The sequence below is a fragment of the Urocampus carinirostris genome, chromosome 10, assembly GCF_059441175.1.
Source record: "Urocampus carinirostris isolate Australia breed hairy pipefish chromosome 10, RoL_Ucar_1.0, whole genome shotgun sequence".
Taxonomy (NCBI): domain Eukaryota; kingdom Metazoa; phylum Chordata; class Actinopteri; order Syngnathiformes; family Syngnathidae; genus Urocampus; species Urocampus carinirostris.
Genome location: NC_142358.1, coordinates 20,746,172 through 20,766,534, shown reverse-complemented (window position 1 = coordinate 20,766,534; position 20,363 = coordinate 20,746,172). Strand labels below are relative to the sequence as shown.

The window sequence follows — 20,363 nt, the reverse complement described above, 5'->3', positions numbered from 1 at the left end:
CACACCGGCACGTTGCAGCTCCTATAAATAGGCCTGACTAAAGCCTCTTAAGTTCAAACCGCATAAGTTCCTTTTGCTGATGACCAACAAATCCCCGCACATCGTGGCACTTACAATACCTCAGGGAATATGCAAGCACTGAAGGGATGCTAGCAAGTGCACTCTGGATCCTCGAACCATGTGGATGATTGTAGTAGGGCCCCACGGTTTACAGGTGGGGCCGTCGCTATGAGTGAGCTGCTGGTGAAGGAACTGGTGGCAAACACTGCCTACCTCAGAGCTCAGCGGCTGGACCAAAACCAGCTGCGCAAGGAGAGACTTTCCCTGACTCTGCCTTTGCCGAAAATCTTCTCAGCTCCACAAGAAGCAGAGAGTCAGCAGTACGAGTCCCTTTGCGAGCGCCAACCCATCGGCAGGGAGTTGTTCAGGCAGTTCGTCCTCAGCAGCGACCCCCAATACGCCGGAGCCGTCGAACTTCTGGAACAAGTGTCGGATTGGAGTTATGCTCAAGAGGATGGGCAATCAATGGTCGGGCGGAAGCTCTTTGCTAAGTACTGTAGCGCAGAGTCTAGCAGTTTTTTATCTTTTCTCAAAAAAGACGCAGAGACGAGCAACAGCTCATTGAGTGTGTACGACGACTCGACAGTGAATCTAATGAGAGAAGCCACGAGGGACTTCCTGAGAGGGAAACCTTTCTCGGAGTACCTGAGGAGTCCGTTCTATTTCAAGTTTCTACAATGGAAGGAGTATGAGAGCCAGAAGATTAGTGATAAAACGTTTCATGAATTTCGGACATTGGGAAAAGGTGGATTTGGTGAGGTAGGTGTAAAAAAACGATTTAAGATAACATCAGATTGTGGTTTTAATCGAATGATTCAAACCAAGTTTGCTGTTTTCTTTTTTCTGCGGGCATTGTGTATTCCAAAAATAATTTACAAATAGAAAGAATAAAATTCAGCCCACGCTTACTGTAAATTCCGGGCTTAAGTTTGTCCAAATGATTTTCAGTTGGTTTGTTGTTCTTGTATAAGCCACGCTACCATCCCACGTGCTGCCTACCATTCGCTACTGGTGACACACAACCAAATATGTCCATTTAGTTGAGCTAAATGAAAGAGATTTGAATCAAGCTAATGCTGCCCATAGCGGAAAAAAGTCCATCCATATTCCATACATGCCAATATATTTTGACATTAATTAGCAGTCGATATTATCGCGCACTCTTTTTTCAATGCACAAAACCCAATCACATACATCAGGGGTCGGGAACCTATGGCTCGCGAGCCATATATGGCTCTTTCTACGAGTATCTGTGGCTCAGAGACAGATTCGATTGCATGCAAAATTTCTCCATCTTGTCCAAAACTTGATTAGTCTATCCTGTTAAGTTACACGCAAAGCCAAACCAAAACTTACTGTAAGTTGATTACTTCGCAGTATATATATGGCACGTTTTTCACTACAATTTACAGTCAAGGTGTCACACAAAAAATGGGGGAAAAAAAACTCGTTTTAGCTGTACAACGCTAAAGAATCCTTTATATAAAAGTTCACTATGTAATCTGTGTTCAGTGTTCAGATACTTTATGATGAATCCACAGAACTGTAAATACGCCAAAACACCGGAAGAGAACTTAGTCATTTGATTGGGTGAGTGGGACGGATGGGTGGAGCTATGCAAAAAGTACAAGCACTCCTTCCCATCTCTCGCCAAAGGTAAGCACATCAGGCTCCCTATTCTCAGAATGTTGTGACGTTTTTACAAAATAAATGCTTGCATCTGGTTTTGAAACCAATATGTATGATAAAAAAGGGTCAAAAGGAGTTTAACCGATCTTGAGTCATTGCAAGAAAGAGACAAGTTTAAAGTGGTATCTTTGTTGATTTTGGGACAGGGGCTCTGGCATTATTCTCTTTTCATAATTTTGATCAAATCATCAAAAATAAATGTGCTGAAGACTAAGCTTTTGTCTGGGGCGCGGGTTTAGCAATTTAGTAAATTTGTCTCATAATATATGGTGTGGCTCTTTCCCAAAATAAAATTAATATTTTTTGCTTTTATGGCTCTTTGAGTCAAAAAGGTTCCCGACCCCTGACATACATGTTAAGTTTCACAAATGGGAAATAGGGAGGTTTATTTTTCGACGCTATTATTATATTATTATTTGAAAAGACAAGAATAAAATTCGTTTTTCGATCTACTTTATTGTTATTTTATGTTTACATGTGATTATTACAATGTTCAATTATTCCAAATTTTCTGGTCTTCTTTAACATAGTCATAGGTGTGACTGAGCGAGTGAGTTGTCTGTCCCCGTGTGCCCTGCGATTGGCTGGCAACCAGTCCAGGGTGTCCCCTGCCCACTGCCCGATGATTGCTGGGATGGGCTCCAGCATCCCCGCGACCCTACTGAGGATAAGCGGTGCAGCTGATGAGATGAGATGAGATGTAGCACTCTTATTCGTCTGCTGCTCTCGAAGGAATGAGATCACGTGGAGTTCGAGATTATGATTCCCGAGTCTCGATCAGAGCTTTTTACGGTGCAGAACGGCAAAAAAGTCGATGATAAAGACTATGGATAACTTGGCTACATTTTAATCGGCAAAACTTTGTTCACATAAAGATTTCGGCGACCGACCAAAAAACAAAAATGAATTTTTTTAGAAATCGGTAGATGTTGCTCTCAGATCGGTAGGTGGGAGAATCGTAGCCAAAGCGGTAGTCTCCCGACCAAATCGGGAGACTTAACAAGTGTACAATCAGTCTGCAGAATTTTGAAAACAGAAATAGAACGCGTGCTCGTTTAGAACCGTAAGTGGCAAACAACATTACCAACAGAACCTTAAATCTAATGTGATCGTTAGAGTGGTTTATTTCCGCACAAAGATTTCAGTCTTGCTTTATGAAGCAGCAATAGACTAAAACGCTACACTGGAGTTAAATATTAGAGTACAACTTATAAAGAATTTGATATTTTTGAAATAACACCATCTCACTGTTCCGTGGTTAAATGACCTCGTTTGTGTTTATATAATGGTACCACAACACTTTTTTCACAAAATGACGAGGCAATTCAGACTAAAAAAATGTTTTCAGAAACCACTGATCAAAATTAAGAGTCACCAATGACTTTGGCATGGAAAAGAATTCTGAAGGTTTTGAAGTTGGCACTCACTAAGAAGTGTACAGGCCTCTTCTGTGAATTACTTCAGCACATCTGCACACTAGTTTCTCACACTCGTGGGATTCTTGTCTATTCTTTCAGCCTCCTCCACAGTTCTGTGATTTCAATGGGTTTCTTGGCCATACTTTTGTCACCAAGGCTGTTCCGAGGTTCTCTTCTGGGTTCAGATCAGGACTCTGGGCAGGCCATGCCATTAATTCAATGTTTTCACGTTATAGGAAATTATTTACACATTTTGCTAAGAGATATGGAGGATTGTCCCGCATGAAGACTGTAGGCTGTGCTGTTGAAAAAGGTTTTGATACACATTTACATTATTTTGGCCATGTAGCTGTAGAAGAGGCCAAACTCCTTCCACCTTTCACTGATTTTTTTTTTTTTTTGCTAATGAGAGGTTGGGTCACTGCAGTGTGGGCCTTCAGTACAAATGCTCTTAAACGGCGAGACACAGTATGGCAAGACACATCTTTACCATGTTCAGCACTCAACTGGAGAACAATTCCAGTTGCAGTGTGAAAACGATTACCCAGTGACATGTCCTTTCTTGCATTTGTCTTTCATGGACGATCAGCCCTCTTGGACGACTTGAATGAGTTTGTACTTTTAAAAGGTTCAATGTTCTTAATCACAGATTTGAAACAATCAACTTGCCTTACTGAGACTAGTAGGGTCATCCCTTTCATTTTTATCTGGACAACCTGCTGCTGGAGGCTTCCAGTTACTTTAGAAGGGCCCACCATCTTGCAAAGTCAGTGAAACTGGTAGCTAGGATGCCAGTTAAATATGGGTTGACAGATAATCAAGGATATTAGCACCATGTGCTAGATTAGCACCATTAAGTGGGAAGCACCGAAAGTGTTCTATAAATTTGAACAGTGCATTTTTGGCAAAATATAGTTGTTTTTTGTCCATGCCTTATTGATCTTCATGAAATGACACCATCCCCTGATCTAAGACCTACGTGAGGGCAAATAATACACAGATATTGTCAACATAAAATATAGCTTATTCATATGCTATAGAATAGAAGTGTGTTTTAAGCTTAAATTTAAACATTTCCACTGAGGTTGCAGATCAAATCTCAGGGTGAAGAGCATTCCACAGCACTGGGGCCCGAATGGAGAACACACTCGAACCTTCGGATCTTTTCTTGGCTCTTGAGATCACTAGTAGACCAGCAGTTTCAGAGCAAAGGCTCCGGATTGGAACATAAGGGGAGATTATATCTAAAAGATATGAGGGAGCAAGTCCATGCATGATTTTGTATATTACCAACAGAACCTAAAAATCACATCTTAAGCAACAGGGAGCCAATGCAGGTTAGCTAAAATCGAGGTAATGTGATAAAACTTTCTTGTCTTAGTTAAAAGCCTCACTGCAGCAATTTGTACCAGCTGAAGGCTCTTGATTTTGGACTTCGGTAGACCGGAGAGTAGTGCATTACAGTAATCGAGATGGGAGGTAACAAACGCATGAATTATAATTTCTGCATCCGACTGAGACAGCATAGAGTGAATTTGAGCAATGTTGCGAAGATGGAAAAAAGCTGTTATAGTCATATTCTTACCGTGTGTTTGAAAGTCCATATTTGGGTCAAATATGACACCTAAATTTTTGACTGAGTCACTCTGGGTGATATTACATTTGTCAATGTTCAGAGCAATTTTGGAGAACAAGTCACGGCATTTAGATGGACCAATAACTAGCATTTCGGTCTTTTCAGAGTTAAGGCGCAAGAAGTTGAGTGACAGGATCTGAACCGTGAGACAGTTCCTGAGGGACCAATCCATTTTTCCAACCGTTCTAGTAAGATATTATGGTCCACAGTGTCAAAGGCACGGTAAGGTTCAGCAGCAGCAAGAGTGATGAAGCGCTGGAGTCCATTGCTAGTCGAAGATCATTGGTTACCTTAATCAGGGCTGTCTCAGTATGAATCCTGCTTGCATACATTAGAAAAGGTTGTTCTCAGATATAAAATCATTCAGCTGCTGTGCCACAACTTTTTCAAGTACTTTAGAAAGAAACGGTAAAATCGGGAAGCAGCGCAACCAGGCAAAAGTAATGAAAGGAAGCCGACAGACAATTTGTAACTATTGTATCAAATAAGTATTCATGTACATCTCATGATTCAGCTGTGCAACCCTAGTGAGGATTTGCAAAGCAGAAAATGGATGGGTAGATAACATTATTCAGATTATATATTATACGATAGCAGAGAAGGCTCTGCAGGCCCACCAATGATGAATAATAAATAAAGTGTTCTTTATCACAGGTTTGTGCAGTGCAGGTGAAAACCACAGGGAAGATGTATGCCTGCAAGAAGCTGGATAAGAGACGCCTGAAGAAGAAAAGCGGAGAGAGGTTGGCCCTATTGGAGAAGAAGATCCTAGAGAAAGTGAACAGCCTTTTCATTGTAAATCTGGCCTACGCTTACGATAACAGCACCCACCTGTGCCTGGTCATGGACCTGATGAACGGCGGAGATCTCCGCTTCCACATTTATGAACTCGGGGAGCGCGGCATACGTTTGGAACGGGTGGTTTTCTATGCTGCCCAGATGACAATGGGCCTCCTTCACCTGCATTCTATGAACATCATCTATCGGGATCTGAAGCCGGAAAACGTGCTAATGGACGCTCACGGGCATTGTAGACTCTCGGACCTTGGATTGGCGGCCGAGCTTCAGAATGGGAAAACCATCTGCCAAAAGGTCAGTCTTGTGGCCAGTGTTGGGAGTAGTGTGTTACAAAGGAACGCAATAACTTTTCTTGGAGTGCGTGGTGCGTTATTAATAAAATCTTATAACTCAACCGTGGTTACAACATGGTGCGTTACTTCATTACTTCTTAAATGAGATCATGAATTTTAGAAAGTGGGGTGCGTACAGTATGTGTTAACAATACCCAACTGAGTGCATTCACCACAAAGGCAGCAATGATCATTTCAACCAGATGTCGGTAAAAGCAGTTAAATTATTTTATTTTAAGTTTTTAACATCACCTTTATGTCTTCTAATCTCTGATGGTCCTTTTCTACTCTTGGAGTATTATGTAACAATTAATATGCCAGCAACAAGACACAGATTATTACACATGATTAAGGTGGGTGTGTTTATATCTACCTACAAACTACAATTGAATTAAGTTATGGTAGACGCTGAATTTCTCCTCATGCAGATGTTCTCCCTACAGCTTATACTCACATTTAAGCTGTATTTACAAATATAAAAAAAAATACTAAAACCAGGGACTCAGTTCATATGCACATATTTGGTCGTGTGTCAACAGTAGCGACTAGTAGGCAGCGCTTAGGGAGGGAGCGTGGCTAATACAGGAACAATGAAGTCAATGTGGAAAACTTGAGTACAGAATTTATGGTAAAAAGTGATAAATTGGATTTGTTTATTTGTAACATTATTTTCACGATACACCATACTTGAAAATGAAGAGGGAATTTTTCCAGTGGTTTCAATTCAAAAGATAAATTGCAAAGGCGATAAATAGGAAGGGTTCACCTCTTCCACAGGATTGTGAACATTTCATTTTATTATCTGCACCGCTTATCCTCAGTAGGGTCACGGGGGTACTGGTGCCCATCGCAGCAATCATTGTGCAGAGGGCAGGGGACACCCTGAACTGGTTTGCAACCAGTGGCAGGGCACACGGAGATGGACAACTCACTCGCTCTTTCACACCTACGGACAATTCAGACCGGCCAGTTAACCTGACATGCATGTTCTTGGGATTTGGGAGAAAACCCACGCAAGCACGGGGAGAACATGCAAACTCTACACAGGAAGGTTTGACCTCATGACCTCAAAACTGTGCCGCACACACGGTAACCACTGCGCAGCCGTGCTGCCCGTTTGTGAACATGTTTTATTTTATTACTTTACTTATGTGGTTATTTCTAAGCAGTTTTAGAGGAGGAGAGGGGAGGGGTAAGAGAGAGTTAAATGGACTTCCAGACTTACTGACTGACAGAGATAGGGTAGAAAGAACGTAACTTAAATTACTCGATATTTTTTGGGGCGCACCCAGATCAAGGTGCTGGCAAATCGGCTTGAATCTTGGCTGCCCGAAACGTTCCTCAGTCCCATCAGTTTTTTTTAAATTAGAATTTTTTATGCAAACTGCCGTTAATCACGAGGGATTATGCCAAGCCACCAGAGAGCAGTATCTGTGTCATTTTTAAGAAGACTAGTTGAGAAACATGGCAAAAATATCAAGCATTTACAAGCACTTCAACCAAGATTCAAGCAATTTCAATATTTGAAAAAAACAAAACAACAAAATTTACAAGGATTACGAGCACCCATACGAACCTTGAACCGCTATTTAGATGACTTTTACTCTTTTAGCTAGCTATCTAACTCCCTTTTAGTTCTTTACATTTCAATATTACCATTGATATAATCATATCTGGCATTTTGATTCTAAACCAAGTTACATAGCCTAAAATATTCCCGTTCCTACAAAAATATTTATATAGCTGATGTTATACATTACTAGTTATTTTTTTTGTTCCTTCCCTGTACAGCCCTCTGAGACTTTTTTTGTGATAAAGGGCTATACAAATAAATATGACTTGACTTTTTCCTTAGTATTATTTTTTTTCCTGCTAAGAAGAAGAGAACCAGCAATAACTGAAGCAAGGTACTGAGGGGTCTCTGTATTGCAAATATTTCTTAGGTTTTAAGTACGGTAGCTTCAATTAGTTTTAGTTTTGACTGTACGCAAAATGTTTAAAATTGTCAACATTCCAAAATGTTATAATTGACCCGCTGTTCATTTGACTTTGGCACCCGTGGTCTACTCCTCATTTCCCCCGATCTATTTGTTTTTGTATCTATATGATGTGTTTGTTTGTTTGTTCAGGCCGGCACAACAGGCTACATGGCCCCCGAGATCTTGCTCCAGCAGTACTACAGCACCTCGGTGGACTGGTGGGCGATGGGCTGCAGCATCTACGAAATGGTGGCAGGCCGTCTTCCTTTTAGAGACTTTCGAGAGAAAGTGCAGAAAAGCGAAGTTTCTCGCCGTACGCTCGAAGATCTCGTCAAATTTCATCACCACCGATTTGACACCGACACCAAAGACATCGTCTGTTGCCTCCTGAAGAAAAAGGTTTCGCATCGTCTTGGATGTCAGTAAGTACAAACATTTATAAATTATTATCTTGATAATACAGGGATGTCCAAGATATGGACCTTCATCTGGTCTTCGACACAATGCTGAGAGAGTTAGTGATTAGAATTCCAGTTCTTTTTAGAGAGGTACCCAGATAGATAGATAGATAGATAGATAGATAGAGCCCACTGATGGTGTTGCGCTCCGTTTTGTTTGACACATGGGCTAAGTAGCTGATTTCTAGAAATTTCCTGTAGCATCGCATCTCCATGGCCTGGCCTTTCTGTTCCAGTTTTGCTGTGAGAGTCCATGTCTCGCAACCTTAGAGGAAGGTGGAAGTATCCATCCATCGATTATCTACACAGCTTATCCTCAGTAAGGTCGCGGGGGTGCTGGAGCCCATCCTAACTATCTTCATGCAGTGGGCAGGGGACACCCTGAACTGGTTGCCAGACAGTCGCAGGGCACAAAGAGATGGAAAACTCACTCACTCATTCACACCTAGAGACAATTTGAACCGGCCAATTTACTTGACATGCATGTTTTTTAGCATGTGGATGGAAACCGAAGTGCCCGGACGCAACCCACGAAAGCACGGGGAGAACATGCAAACTCCACACAGGAGAATTGATCTCATGACCTCAGAACTGTGCCGCACACGGGCTAAGCAATGCGGCACCGTGCTGCCCGTAAGCTGGAAGTAACCACAACAATAGTAAAAAAATAAATATCAAATAAAAGGCTTAAAACAGGGATTTGAGGGGTTAAGTAATTTGATTAAACTAATCTGTGGAAAATAAAGAAGCAAAATAACATGTAGATTTCTACAAGTATATTTATTCATATATGCAAATGAGAAAAATTCTCCAGCCCCGGGCCCCTGGCCAAATGTTTTAAACAGACCTTGTTTTGACAATCATAAAATGTTTACATCATTGTCGGTATAGGTTTATCATGTTGCTGTTCTTTGATAACGACACCCTTAATGTGGATTTGTGTTTGTAACCCAGGCAATTTAATAATAAGCAATGGCTTCGTAAGGGGTTGGAATTTCTTATCTAAAGTTTGAGCTCTCGTCTGTTCTGCCGGCAAGTTAAACATTAATTTATTTCTTCCCTCCTCTTTTGGGTGTGGACTAAACTCTAAACTTATCGATTTGTTAAAAATTGACTCCCCCCTTTTTTTTCTAAAAGCAAAGGCGAAGACCCACGAAAACACCCGTTTTTCAAGAGCATAAATTTCCGTCTCCTGGAAGGTCGGCGCTTGGAACCTCCCTGGGTGCCCAAACCCAATGTGGTCTACGCCCAAAACATGAATTGCTTCAACAACACCTCAGAGGTGGGAGACGTGGAGCTGGACGCAAAAGACGAGAACTTTTATCAGCAATTCAGCACAGGCGCTGTTGCCGTCTCATGGCAGAAAGAGATGATTGAAAGCGGCTTGTTCGAGGAGCTCAACAGGCCGGAGAGGAATGAACATCATCGAGCCATGGGATGGAAATCAAAGACGTGCATCCTTTTGTAAGCGTTCAAATGTGTGTCACGCAAGAATGTTTTGGCCATTCAGAAAGTTCCTACTTTCCCTACATATTGAACAACTCTGGAATCTAAGGCTGCAACTAACGATTTTTTAAATAGTTGATGAATATGGCCATCATTTTTTTTTGATTAGGTAATGATTGAATTTTTTTATAAAACACACTTTTTTAATCCCCCATGATTGAAATATTGAATTTTTGGACAGTTATAAAATCAGTGCACAAAACAACAGAATATTCTATAACAGGGGTAGGGGACTTTTTGACCCAAAAAGCCATCACAGAAAAATATTTCTATTTTTTTCTTTTTTTTTTTTATTCAACAAAGCTGCCAAACCAGCTCGCCAGACAAAACCTAAATCCTCAGCTCATTTTATCTGTGTGGCTTTAGATAGTTTAATCAAATGTATGAAATAATAAGGACAATAATAATAATAATAGTAAGCATAATAATAACAACAATAATGACAACATTAACAATAACAATAAAGATAACGATGATAAGAATAATAATGATAACAAAAATAATAATAATAAAATAATATTAATTATAATAATAATATTAAAAATAACAACCATAAATGAAAATAATGACAATAATAATGATGATAATAAAGCAACAGTAAATAATGGGTTCAAAACAAATTACAAGCAGAACTCTTTTGTAAAAATGTTACAAAAAAACTGCAAACTAGAATGTCTTGGAGGTATTTCCATTCAGCGCAGTCAGAGAAAGAGGGAGTGTGCTGTATGCACACCCCTATCGCTCACCCAATCAAATTGCCCTGTGTGCTTTGATGGTGTATTTTGGTGTTTACAGTTTTTTCTGTCGGTTTCTATCATCATTTCTCGCAACATTGAACACACATTATTTAATGAGCTTTCATAAAAATGATTCCCAAATGACGTACTGACATAACGGGGTCTGTTGGTGTGACGGTATATAAACTGTGCCCTTTATATACTGGACTGAACCCATTTTAATATTAGTGCTGCCTTGGACGTGCACGCATGAAACTTCACATTGCGCTGACCAAAATCTAAATCTAAAATTTGCACGGGTAGCATTTTATCCATACACATGCAAATATGTAAAACACCTTTTTTATAAAGTGCAAAACAAAAAGGGGGGCAACATCAGAGGAGAATGCAAGTACTTTATCAGATGTCATCTTATTTCACATTGAATGTTTTTATACAGCACTTTCAGCATTTTGATGTCTGTAAAGTGTCATATAAAGAAATTTTATTTAGATCAAGATGACCTCGAGCATCTAAATACGGTCTCGGAGCGCCCTCTGCCAGAACAATGTGCTACTCCAAGTTTGTTGGAGGATCAAGAGGAATTTCAATGAACTCTGCACGTGCTGGGTGCTACATAAATCACGTGATACAACAAATCAATGATGAAATTCATTGCTGACGCTTTTAGTAATCGATTCATCGTTGTTGCAGCTTTATTCGGATACTTAAAGCGATGGTGCTTGTTTAAAAATGGAATCCTCATGCAGTCTAACTACCTCATATTACATTATGATCTTTATCCATACTTGTTGAAGTTTTCTTCTTAATCCCTACCGGTTGACACTGTAAACAATAAATGAATGAATGAATGATCTTTTTCAATTAGCAGTCAATTTTGCTCATTTATAGACATTTTCTTTACGTTATTCAATTTTCAACTTACATACTTAGCAGTATATTTGTATTTATTTGTATTTATTATGTGTATATATATATATATATATATATATATATATATATATATATATATATACTTTGTATTTATTTATTTTATTTTATTTTTAGATATTAAAAAGCAGAATAGTACTTTTGAAAACATATTGCTTGTAGGTATTAATTTACCCTGAAGAATGAATAAATGAATCATTTATTTTTTAAATGAGCAAAATTACCTGCCAGCGAAACAATTAATCATTTTAGGAACTGGATTATTTTTCCACGGGTAGAATGCTTGTTTATTCTCCCTAATCTCGTAGTTAGGCCTAATTTCAAAAGCAATGTGGTACTATTTTTCGGTTTGCCTCCAATATCCATTCATCCATTATTGCCGCCGCTTATACTCATTAGGGATGTGGGGGCGCTGGAACCCATCTCAGCTATCTCCAGGCCGTGGGCAAGGGAGACAGACAAGCATTCACACGCGCTTTCACACCTAGGGACAATTTACACCAGTCAATTAAGCTGCCATGCATGTTTTTGGTTTCCTTCCACATTTTGGAATGCGGAAGGAAACTGCAGTGCCCAGAGGAAACCCACACAGGCACAGGGAAAACATGCAAACTCCACACAGACAGGCTGGTGGATGGATTTGAACCCATGACCTCAGAACTGTGCCGCAGATGCGCTAACCACTCATCCGCCGTGCCGCCTTGCCTTTAATGTAAAGGCCTTAAATGAAAGGCAGTAAGAGTGTGCCTTGTGAAAAGGTATTGCTCACTTCAGTTCATTTAGAACACACCGTTTGTTACCTCAACATACCTTTTCTATGCCTGGGTTGTAAAAACGTGGATCTTTCTGAAATATCATTAGATTATTTTTCCCCATTTTGTTTACTGCAAACGTTCCATTTCATGCCTTTTTATGACGAATGACCTAAGGGTAAGCCCCCTCCTCATATGCGATGAGCCAATCACGGTGCGCATAGCCAACCTCTAGGGGGCCTCAAAGAGCGGTTAACTTTTTTGGTGCAAACTTTGTCCCCATTGTCCCTTTCGTGTGTTAACTACAAAAAAACTTCTACAGAAGCACTACAAAACTAAATATCAAATAAAGTGATTAAAAACAGGGGCCTCATATATTATTTTGTTTTCATTCGGAAAAGAAAAAATAGTATAGAAATGCTACAAAATACAATGATACAAAATACTTCCGAAATATTAGCCCAGAATCACTACAATACCACAACTACAATAATATTCCCCCAAAAAACCTAAAGAAATATGACAAAAACTATACTATGAGAATACTACAAAAAATAAAAATGCTTTGGAAAATATGTCTACAGAAATACCACAAAAATAACATTTCATAACACTTTAATACAAAACACTTCCAGAAATATATTACTCTATAAATACTGCAAAAATACAACAAGAGCTATACTACAAAAAATCTTGTATGGAAATACGACAAAAATACTACAAAAATAAAACTACAGTACAGTAATACTTTACGACAGAAATACTACAGATGTACTTCAACAATTCTACTATGGAAATACAACAAAATACAACAGAAATAGTACATAAATATGAAAAAAATAATAAAAGAGTATTCCTATAAAAACACCAAAATCATTTAAGAACTGTAATACTACAAAAATACTACACAAATACTGAGAATTTACTACTATGGAAAAACTACCCAAAAAACCCTACTGCAGAAATAGTACAAAAATAAAACTAGAGTAATACTACAAAGAACTACTAAACCTCAACTGAAATCCGACTACAGAAATACTAAAAAAGCACAACTACTGTAACGTATATTATATATTATTTTTCTGTAATTTTGTTTCAAAACCAATTTGATGAGACTAATCTAGTTCAAAAGAACTATATTTAAATGTCTGCATGTATATTCATTCCCAGGTGAAACCTTTCTATCTTTTTCCAAAATCGGCTCCTTGGCCAAAACCTTTGAACCCGATGTGGCCCGACTCCAAATATTTGCCCACCCCTGGATTAGAACATAAAATGAGTTTTAGTCGGTATGCAAATGATCAAGTAAGCAATGGTGATCCTCTATCGTGTTGTTGAAAATGGTGATGCGGTTTATCACATTAATATTGTGACCTGTACATTTTTGAAGATTTTCATCAACCTTCCCAACAAATTAATTATTTGATATAACCCTCTGGTGCATAGTTCAGGCTCTTTTGGATATGTGATCTTTCTGGGCCCCCAAAAAATATAAATTGCCTCCTGCCAAATGTCTCCTACTGTGACACTTGCCATAGTGCTCTTCACAGAATGTCTCATTTTCGTCCGAGTGAGGAAATGGGTCAATTAAATTGTGGTGAACTTTTTCCCTACTACTGAATTGTACAGTTGGCAGCTTTTGCGTGTGACTTGGAGTAACAAAGTTTGACCATATTTAAATATTTGCATGTGGTCCTGGTATAGTGATTTATTACATTTCAGTGCTTCATCACTAAAGCAAATCTTTTTAAAGTCTTATAGAGAAATGTCCAGTTCAAACTGTCAAAAGCCTTTCCTGCATCGATACTGACCAAAATTGCACCCTCACCTTTGTTACGTATTCTGTCAATAATGTGCATTGTGCGCCTCATGTTGTCCCGTGTTTGTCTTTTTTTTTTTAATGAAGACTGTCTCTTCCTCATCAATGAACTCCTGCATAAGAGTCTCCAACCTTTCAGCATAAATGAAGGAAAGTGGTCTGTAATTACTGCAATATTCTGTCTTTTGTCACGGTTGCCATGACGCCTAGTTGGTCCCAGCCGGATTCTGTCGCGGTTGCCACAGCGCCCAATTGGCCCCGCCCATGGACACCGGCTGGGATGAATTGACTGATTGCTCCTTGGCAGTACTTAAATGCGCTCCTTTGAGCCGTTAAGTGTCTGAGCGTCTGTGATACCTCTGTGAAACCTCTGCAAGACTCCTGTTTAACTCTGAGAAATGCCTAGTCTGTAAATTTGCCTGCGTCTGATCCAGTTTTATTTTTGGCCAGACTTGTTTGATTTTGAACATTCTTTTGTTTGGATTTCTATCCACTTCTGCGACCATCGATCCGCGGATCGAGTGTGCGCGCCCTCCTCCTCTCCCCAATAAATTGTGAGTATGTTACGCTATTGGGTACTTTTCCTGTTTCCTGCCCTGATCCATGACATCTTTTCCTACTTTAGGGATAATAATAATACAGTAATAGTTTATTTTCACGGGGGAGGAACTTTTCCAAATCTAAGTGTGTAATGAAATGAATTTTTCAGGAATCGTACAAGTTGACTTGTGATTTTTTGTAAAATGATGCTCAAAAGCCATCCATTACTGGAGATTTTTTTGATTTTGTTCTCTTGATAGCTTCCTGTATTCCTTCTATAGAGGTTTCTGCTGTTAATGCTGTGTTCTTTCGGAGACCAATACTTGGCACGTCTTGGCTTTCTTTGTCTGTAGAGGGTGGTTTTAAGAATAAATCACAATTGTATATGTGGACCGCTATCTCAATTTTCAGCGATTAGAACAGAATTTTAAAGCACATGCTTTTAATTGCTTGTATGTAGTCCTCCGCTGTGTAAACATGACTCAAAAAATGCATTTATATCATTCATTGTGTGTAGTCAATTCAAAAAATGTTACTTTCTGGGTTTGTAGCTAAATTCCGATGTCATACAGTGCTGTCTGTCATGATTACAAATTGGAATCACCTGCGCCAGTTCATTTGGCTCCCTGTCCCTATTAAAACCCTGTCCTGTCACTCTCCTGTTGTCAGTCCGTCTGTGAACCTCTGTTGATACAAGGCAAGCCTTTTCGACCCTGACTCCCGCCTGTCCCATTTTTGCTCCCGTTTTTCCACCTGTCGTTCCTGATCTCCCCGTCTGCCTCCGGCTACGACCTGTTTTTTGCTCCTGACCACGTCTGCTCTCCTGTCCCGGCTATTGACCTGTTTTTCCGTCCCTGACAACGCCATCGCCCGCTACGGAGGATCTACGTCCGTATTTGGATCACAATCCGATTGCGAGAGCGACTTGCTTCCCGCGTCCAGCGAGCATCGGATCGCGGGCGCTGCCCTTCCTCTTCCTATATCTCAATAAAATTGTGAGAAAACGTTACGCGATTGGGGCTACCCTGTGTGCTGGTCTTGACAGAGATGATTAGCTCCAAACTTGAAAGAGGGGTGCATAGTTCACGATGTCTGTCATGGGAAAAGATGTTTTATTGTGCTTGTTTGAGCTGCGCATGTGCGCACCGGATGTGTACGTTGAGTGAGCTAAATGAGAAAGTAAATCGTCGAGTTACAATGCCAAAAAGTGCGTCAGTGTGTCTTATCCGTAGTTTCAAAACCATTCTAGTGTTTATGAAAACATCACATGGTGTCAGAAGTCTCCAAACCTGCTGGTAGGAAGAAAGAAGAGCGATGGAAGGTTTTAAACTGATATTTTTAAAGAGTTAAGTGCATCGCCACGACAAAGTTTCCTCCTCCAGAGGCCTTGGACTTCACCAGACCAGTGACCTGGCTGGATTGGAGGCAAAGGTTTTCCCGGTACAGGATTATAACCAAGCTCAACGCCTAGATATACTCAATGGAAGCTGAGGCAGAGCATATATTCAAATCGTTCCCAATCCTAAGCGGAGCAGATGCTAATGAATACGATCCTGTGCTAGCTAAATTTGATGCATATTACATCCCCAAACAGAAAACGTTTCACACAAGAGCACAACATGCCGGTGAAAGTGTGAAGGCATCATGAACTTGCAAAAGGGCCAAACCAGAGCTCATCAGAAAGTGAAGTTAGCACTTTTAAACAAAGAGGGAGGAAATAATATTGTGCATGCTACACAAAAAGTGTGCGGGAGGCGACTGGAAATGAGAACCAAAATATTAGTTATGTAGTGGGGTCCATGTGGTTGGGTTCACTCACCAAGAAAGTCACAAAAGTGAATGAAGTCATTTCAGAAGGTGAGCCACCATGACACACTACCCGTTTTATTACATTACCAATACTCAATTAAAGTTCAAGATTCAGGGGCAGACATGTCTGAGATTACTGAAGTTATGTACAACAGGCTGGTTCCAATACCCCTTCTCAAACCTGTAAAAATAACTCTGGGAAGCCCAGGAGGCATAGTAACCACTACAGGGCAGTTTTTAGCCAGAATCAAAGCTGAGATGCAAAACAAGCCTTGTGACTGTCATTTTAGAGTTGCTGTGGTCAGTTCAAGCGGAGGAACATGGGAAAGCGCATACAATGTCCCCCAATACCAAACATTTTGTCCAGCTGAGAATCCCACATTTGGAGAATTTGCAGAGGTAGGCCTGATCTGAGTGCTATGACTCGTGATGAATAAATGAAGCCCGGTAAGGCAGTGAAGCGCTCAAGGGAAATGCTGTGCGCGCGCGCACACACACACACACACACACACACACACACACACACACACACACACACACACACACACACACACACACACACACACACACACACACATACACTTAAGTGCTTCAATATGATTATTTACCTCGACTACGCCATCATGTGGACAGAAAATGTATAACATCTATGTGTAAATAATCTCTGAATACAAAAGAATATATAGTTGAAGAGTGTATTAAGAGTGCATCATGAATTGTCCTGTGTTACTCTATGTACTCTGTGCTTAAGCAGCACGTGTAAAAAGGAGATAAAATAATGTGCTCATTCATTTTTCTTTAAAAACAAGAATTATTTCCCAATTATTTGGACGCAGCCCTTATTTTTCAACATAACATCACATGCTTTGAAAGAAACTCTTTCACTAGCAATGACTAAACATTAGCCTCAGCCTGGGAGAAATACCATTCTGATTATAGTATCTCCCCCTGCCAGGTAAGTATGAGTTGGGGGAGCGACCGACACGATCTTCATCCACGCCGCCCCTTTAGCTTATAAGGGTTTACTCCTATACGAGAGGCTCTCAGGCAGCCGAGAGGTGTAAGACACGATAAGCGGCAGCGGTTGTGTTTCACACTGTCGTAGAGAATGCACCGTCCCTGGAAATACAACCAAGTTGAGTGGACGGTAAAGGATTTTATACATTTAACTATAAAGGATGTTATACGATTGACTCAGTTTAATGCAAGATTTTCACTGAGTGGGCTTTAGTTCAAAGACAGGGTAGGCTGTTCGAAATGCATAATATTTTGTCTAGTTCTGTTGATAACAGGAAGCGTGAGTGTGCTGACACGGAATGTTCCAGACATCAAGACACTGTGTTGTGAGGACGTTGGGCGCAAAACAACAGCTTGGCACGCCCATGGGAGGAGCCGGCACACCATTTTGCGGGGAGAAGATGGCCAATAAGAAAAGCTAAAGGACTTCAGAAGAAGGCTTCCCGCACAGACTTCGACGTCACTTTGGCCGTCTTCGATGGACTACAGGGAGTGCAGAATTATTAGGCAAATGAGTATTTTGACCACATCATCCTCTTTATGCATGTTGTCTTACTTCAAGCTGTATAGGCTCGAAAGCCTACTACCAATTAAGCATATCAGGTGATGTGCATCTCTGTAATGAGAAGGGGTGTGGTCTAATGACATCAACACCCTATATCAGGTGTGCATAATTATTAGGCAACTTCCTTTCCTTTGGCAAAATGGGTCAGAAGAAATGAAATGAAATGATCTGCATTTATATAGCGCTTTTCAAGTCAATGACTTCCCAAAGCGCTTTACATTGTGCTTCACATTTCCCAATAGCGGCCGTGATCTGTGCAGCCATGTAAGGCGCTAACCTGCTTATTGGGGGTATTGGGGGTTCAGTGTCTTACCCAAGGACACTTCGGCATGTAACACGGACAAGCCGGGATTCGAACTGGGATCCCTTAATCCTAAAACGATCGCTCTACCTCCTGAGCTACTGCCGCCCCAAAGAAGAGGGACTTGACGGGCTCTGAAAAGTCAAAAATAGTGAGATATCTTGCAGAGGGATGCAGCACTCTTAAAATTGCCAAGCTTCTGAAGCGTGATCATCGAACAATCAAGCGTTACATTCAAAATAGTCAACAGGGTCGCAAGAAGCGTGTAGAAAAAGCAAAATAACTGCCCGTGAACTGAGAAAAGTCAAGCGTACAGCTGCCAAGATGCCACTTGCCACCAGTTTTGCCATATTTCAGAGCTGCAACATCACTGGAGTGCCCAAAAGCACAAGGTGTGCAATACTCAGAGACATGGCCAAGGTAAGAAAGGCTGAAAAACGACCACCACTGAACAAGACACACAAGCTGAAACGTCAAGACTGGGCCAAGAAAAATCTCAAGACGGATTTTTCTAAGGTTTTATGGACTGATGAAATGAGAGTGAGTCTTGATGGGCCAGATGGATGGGCCCGTGGCTGGATCGGTAAAGGGCAGAGAGCTCCAGTCCGCCTCAGACGCCAGCAAGGTGGAGGTGGGGTACTGGTATGGGCTGGTATCATCAAAGATGAGCTTGTGGGGCCTTTTCGGGTTGAGGATGGACTCAAGCTCAACTCCCAGTCCTACTGCCAGTTTCTGGAAGACACCTTCTTCAAGCAGTGGTACAGGAAGAAGTCCGCATCCTTCAAGAAAAACATGATTTTCATGCAGGACAACGCTCCATCACACGCATCCAAGTACTCCACAGCGTGGCTGGCAAGAAAGGGTCCAAAAGAAGAAAAACTAATGACATGGCCTCCTTGTTCACCTGATCTGAACCCCATAGAGAACCTGTGGTCCCTCATCAAATGTGAGATTTACAAGGAGGGAAAACAGTACACCTCTCTGAACAGTGTCTGGGAGGCTGTGGTTGCTGCTGCACGCAATGTTGATCGTGAACAGATCAAAGCACTGACAGAATCCATGGATGGCAGGCTTTTGAGTGTCCTTGCAAAGAAAGGTGGCTATATTGGTCACTGATTTGTTTTTGTTTTGTTTTTGAATGTCAGAAATGTATATTTGTAAATGTTGAGCTGTTATATTGGTTTCCCTGATGAAAATAAATAATTGAAATGGGTATACAATATGTCTTTCCCGCCTTTCTCCTTTTTAATGTTCATTGTTTCTCTCTCCATTCTTTCACACTTTAAGCCCCAGATAAAATAAAAGATGGCTCTGTCAAACGGTAAAAGCACATTTCTTGTGGGCATACAACCTGAACTGATTTAATAAAGCTGTGGTAAAATGACTGCTTTGATTTTTAAAACCTTCCCTTCTATCGTCATGTTGCCCCAGTTGGTCTCACCTCCCCTTGTCACAATTAATTTTATCCCTAAAATATTTTGCTTGGTTTTTAAAACAGTCAACAGGAGTCCTGTCTTGTCTGTCTGTGTCCACGGTCCATAAAACTGTGCCTGGGTCTTTTCTCAAGTCTTGACCCAGACGCTCTACCAAACGAGTCAATCAAGTCGAGGGCTCTTGTGACATATACAATGTCAGTGCATAAGACAATTAAATCATCCATATAAAAATGCACTTGGTCGTGAGTCCCCTACTTTAATCCATTTAATTATTTGACCCCTTCTCAAAATCTGTGCCAATGGTTCTATGCAGAGAGGTCAAGCAATGATTCAGGTCTGGATGGGCTAATACTTGCTGTCAGACATTTTGTAAAATTCACCCAGAAGGAGACGGAGACACAAATTTAGATATTCTTGCGGGGGAAATACTGTCAGCCTTTTTCTTTGGACGGTAATGCAGCATTTCTTCTAGTGGTTTATTTGTACAGACATTTTATATGTGCAAGACATCAGATTAAATGTTGCAACTTCATAGTTCGACGCAAAAAGGCCCGTCGACATTCTCAGAGGAGGGCTCACCA

At 40.6% G+C, this 20,363-nt stretch overlaps 1 protein-coding gene across 2 annotated transcripts; it reads left to right on the top strand.

Annotated features, from left to right (window-relative positions):
- The first annotated feature begins 111 nt into the window (after positions 1 to 111).
- Positions 112 to 19,539, top strand: grk7b (G protein-coupled receptor kinase 7b). Of its 2 annotated transcripts, none has more exons than XM_088345770.1 (4): positions 112 to 819; positions 5,458 to 5,895; positions 8,063 to 8,334; positions 17,789 to 19,539. In XM_088345770.1, exons 1-4 carry the CDS (start codon positions 229 to 231, stop codon positions 17,808 to 17,810), a joined length of 1,323 nt encoding a protein of 440 aa, XP_088201896.1. In that variant the 5' UTR covers positions 112 to 228; the 3' UTR covers positions 17,811 to 19,539. The 2 variants fall into 2 exon arrangements, with proteins under 2 accessions (XP_088201896.1, XP_088201895.1); XM_088345769.1 differs by lacking the exon at positions 17,789 to 19,539 and adding an exon at positions 9,508 to 10,085.
- The last annotated feature ends 824 nt before the right edge of the window (positions 19,540 to 20,363 follow it).